The sequence below is a fragment of the Kryptolebias marmoratus genome, linkage group LG7 (assembly GCF_001649575.2).
Source record: "Kryptolebias marmoratus isolate JLee-2015 linkage group LG7, ASM164957v2, whole genome shotgun sequence".
Taxonomy (NCBI): Eukaryota; Metazoa; Chordata; class Actinopteri; order Cyprinodontiformes; family Rivulidae; genus Kryptolebias; species Kryptolebias marmoratus.
In genome coordinates this window covers 3,142,862-3,145,992 of record NC_051436.1, presented here as the reverse complement: position 1 = coordinate 3,145,992, position 3,131 = coordinate 3,142,862, and the positions used below count along the sequence as shown (strand labels likewise).

The 3,131-nt window shown below is 52.1% G+C and overlaps 1 protein-coding gene across 8 annotated transcripts in view; it reads right to left on the bottom strand.

Moving 5' to 3' along the window:
• Nucleotides 1-3,131, bottom strand: part of dysf (dysferlin, limb girdle muscular dystrophy 2B (autosomal recessive)) — a 64,112-nt gene that overhangs the window by 10,665 nt on the left and 50,316 nt on the right. For all 8 annotated transcript variants that reach the window (XM_017437474.3, XM_017437477.3, XM_037976680.1 and 5 more), the window contains one exon: nt 573-701. In XM_017437474.3, the coding sequence (XP_017292963.1) occupies nt 573-701 (129 nt within the window). The remainder of the gene's footprint in view (nt 1-572; nt 702-3,131) is intronic.

Sequence of the window (3,131 nt, the reverse complement as noted above, 5' to 3'; positions counted from 1 at the left end):
GGGGGGGGGGGGGCGTGAACGGATGGAGGACCGGAGCGACGCCGCACCCGAACATTCACCGACGAGAAGCGGCGCCCGGCTCGCTTCACACTCTGAGAACGACTCTCAGCTACTTCCACCCCGGAGTTCAGCTCAGAGTCGAAAATTTACCGTTTTTCTGTCGCATTAGCCGCGGCAGCCATCTTGAATCAGGCTGTGGACGTAAATCCGGCTTCATTAAAGCTCGTCCGGCTGTTCAGGAGATATTTCGCTAACAGGCGGTCACCGGTTTCTAAAACAGGTGTGACGTGAGCGGCTACTACCACGCCCAATATCTGTAGACTCAGCTGAGCTGGAGCCATTTTTGTCTTTTCTGCAGCAGCCATCTTGGATGGGACCGACTCTCGAGTCAGTCGGTAAAATCTCACCCTCCACCTGAGACTTTTTAACGACTTGTCACGGAACGAACGTCGAGCAGAAGATCCCAGGGATTAGACCGATCCAGTGCGGACACGAACCCGTCGGGGACAACCCTGCTCCACCTGTCCTAACGAGGACGTCTCCGGGAGCCAATCAGAGAGTGGAACCTGTACCTTGAACTCCCCGACCACTGACGGGTCGTCTCCCTCGTCCTGACTCCTCCCCCGGAACAGCTTGAAGGTCTGGCAGAAATCAGAGAGACCCTCGAAGTCCTCCACCTTCTCCAGCTCCCGGTCGTACACCTGAGGACGAGGAGGACATGTCCTCTTAGAGGTGACGTCAAACAGAAGACAGGAGGACGTTTTTACAGAGGAGGACATGAAGAGAAAAGAATGACTGACAAGAAGCAACTTTTCTTCATTTCCAGACAAAAACTGGAGACAATAAAATGTGATGTGAAATACAACACACACACACACACCTTTCTTCACAAAGAAACCTTAGGAAAATGGCGGAAAAGTCAACTGGAGACGGGTGAAGGCTCACCGCACCGTTAGCAGGACGGGTTATGAAGAGTTAATATCTGAGCGGACTGACGAGCTAACGGCTGGTCGTCAGAGATGTCAGGACTTTCCTGCAGGAAGTCCACCAGATGTGCTACAGCTAGCTGCTGCTGCCGTTCACGCTTCAGAACAACCAAAGAGTTTAACGTAAAAAATGGAGCCATAAAACTTGTTTGTTGGGGAAATTTTCAATCGAAAACAAATAAATAATAAAAAATTTTGTGACGTCCTCAGAGCCGCTCAGGTTCAGCCGTTCATCGGTGAGTGGATGAATCCCGGGACAATATCGTTCGGTTTGTTGGAACCAGAACTGGAGTTTCAGGTTTTAGGCTTCAGATTCGGACAAATTCTGCTTTGGGAGTGGGTCAGATCGACCTGACGAGAGAAAAACACCTGAAGGACGAAGTTCATTTAAACCTTTAAACCTCCTGAAACTGGATGTGGTTTGGATGAACGGCTGAGTAGTTTGGTCCTAAGATGTGTTCAGACCAGCCATTAGCTCATCGGTCCTGTTTGACTTGAAGCTGCCGCCGTTCGGGACTCGTTAGAGACACGAAACTTCGACAAAGAGACAAGTTTTCCACCTGGACTCGCACCGATGGACCTGAAAACGCATCCCTGCGGGAAGGAGATGGGTTCGAGTCCGGCCACGACAACGCTGCGACCCGCGGGACGAAACGGACTTTAAGGTCCGCTTCTCCAAACTGAGCTCCAGAAACAAACTTCGACACGGAGGAAACGGTCCTTCGGGTCAGTTCGAGTCTGTGAGCCGTGTTCGCCGACATGTTTCATTAATAAAACCAGAAGGAATGAAATGAAAGGAGGCAAAGAGGCGGCAGCGTGTTGACGGGAAGGTAAAGGTTGGAAACTGTGTCTCATGGCGGATGTGAGGGACGGGCTCGTCCAACGGGGTGAAACGGAGGCCGCGCAGCGCCGGGATCGGGATCAGAGCCGCGCCGCTTCACGGGTTTCCATCCGACCGTCAGAGACTTCAACGTGTTTCCATCAGCCGGAGCGAAACTGAGTCTCTGTGCCGAGGACTCGGCTCGCCTTCCGATTATTTCTCTCCGATCATAAAACACGTCACGTTTTCTACGCCATCGAACAGCGCCGCGCGGCTCACGACGCCCTCGCATGTCGCCCGCTGGACGTTAAAGTTTAAAACAACGACCTTTGACCCCTCGGGGGTGGCGCTCAGCTGCAGCTCGGTTTCTGTTTCAGCCTTTTCTCTGTTCGCAGAAGGCCTGATTAGTTCAGACAGACGAGCTGAATCCAAACGTTAATCAGCGGTTTTTGTTTATCCAATCATGATGAAGCGAGCGCAGTAACCCCTCCGCCGATCTGCCGCCGCCAAACCATCGTCCCGAACGCCAACATCCAGCTCGTGTTTGTCCTGTCAGACATCGTCTGCGGAAAACTAGGAAACCGTCTCCAAAGTGGAGCAGAAGTTTCCGGGAGCGAGTCTGATAGGAGCTGGGAATCAGATTTAAAGCTGCGTTCTGACACCATTAATCATCCGTTGGACACCAGACAAGAAGACCGACATGTCCTCCGAGTCCGGGGGGGATTAAAGGTCGCCGCTCGGACCGAGAGAACCAAGATCGGAGCCGAAGGGAGCAGGGAGCGCGGCTCCGGGGACGACCGGCGGATTCAGACGGCCTTTTTTCCTCCCGATCCGCCCCGCTGCTGGGATCCCAGGGAAAATTCACCTCCGTGAGTCATCGAAGCCGTTTGGAAAGATGGACGGAAAGTCACGGCGGTGCGCTGCGAGGACGGGGCGTGAGAACCGAGGAGGGGAAACTGGAAAGACGGCGTGATGGATGGACGGACGGAAGAAAGGAGAAATGTTCGTCTTCAGGAAGCCGGTTTTAAATTCAGATCTCACGTTAAGATTAGACAGTTTCAGCCGTTTTAATCCGACCCTGATAACTTTAAGTGATCTCACTCAGTAAATCCGACCCTCCAGGATTTCACGATGTTGCGATCGCAACTATTAACGCAAAATCAAGCAAACACAGCGAAATCGCAACTTTTTGCAACTTTAACCCAATATTTATTGTTTCTAAAGTGATTCGCCACCGTTTCTGCGGTCTAGTCTCTTCTTTGTGGGTTTGTGTAGCGTGGAATACAAAATAAGCCCAAATAACTCAGGAAGAAGACACGTGACGT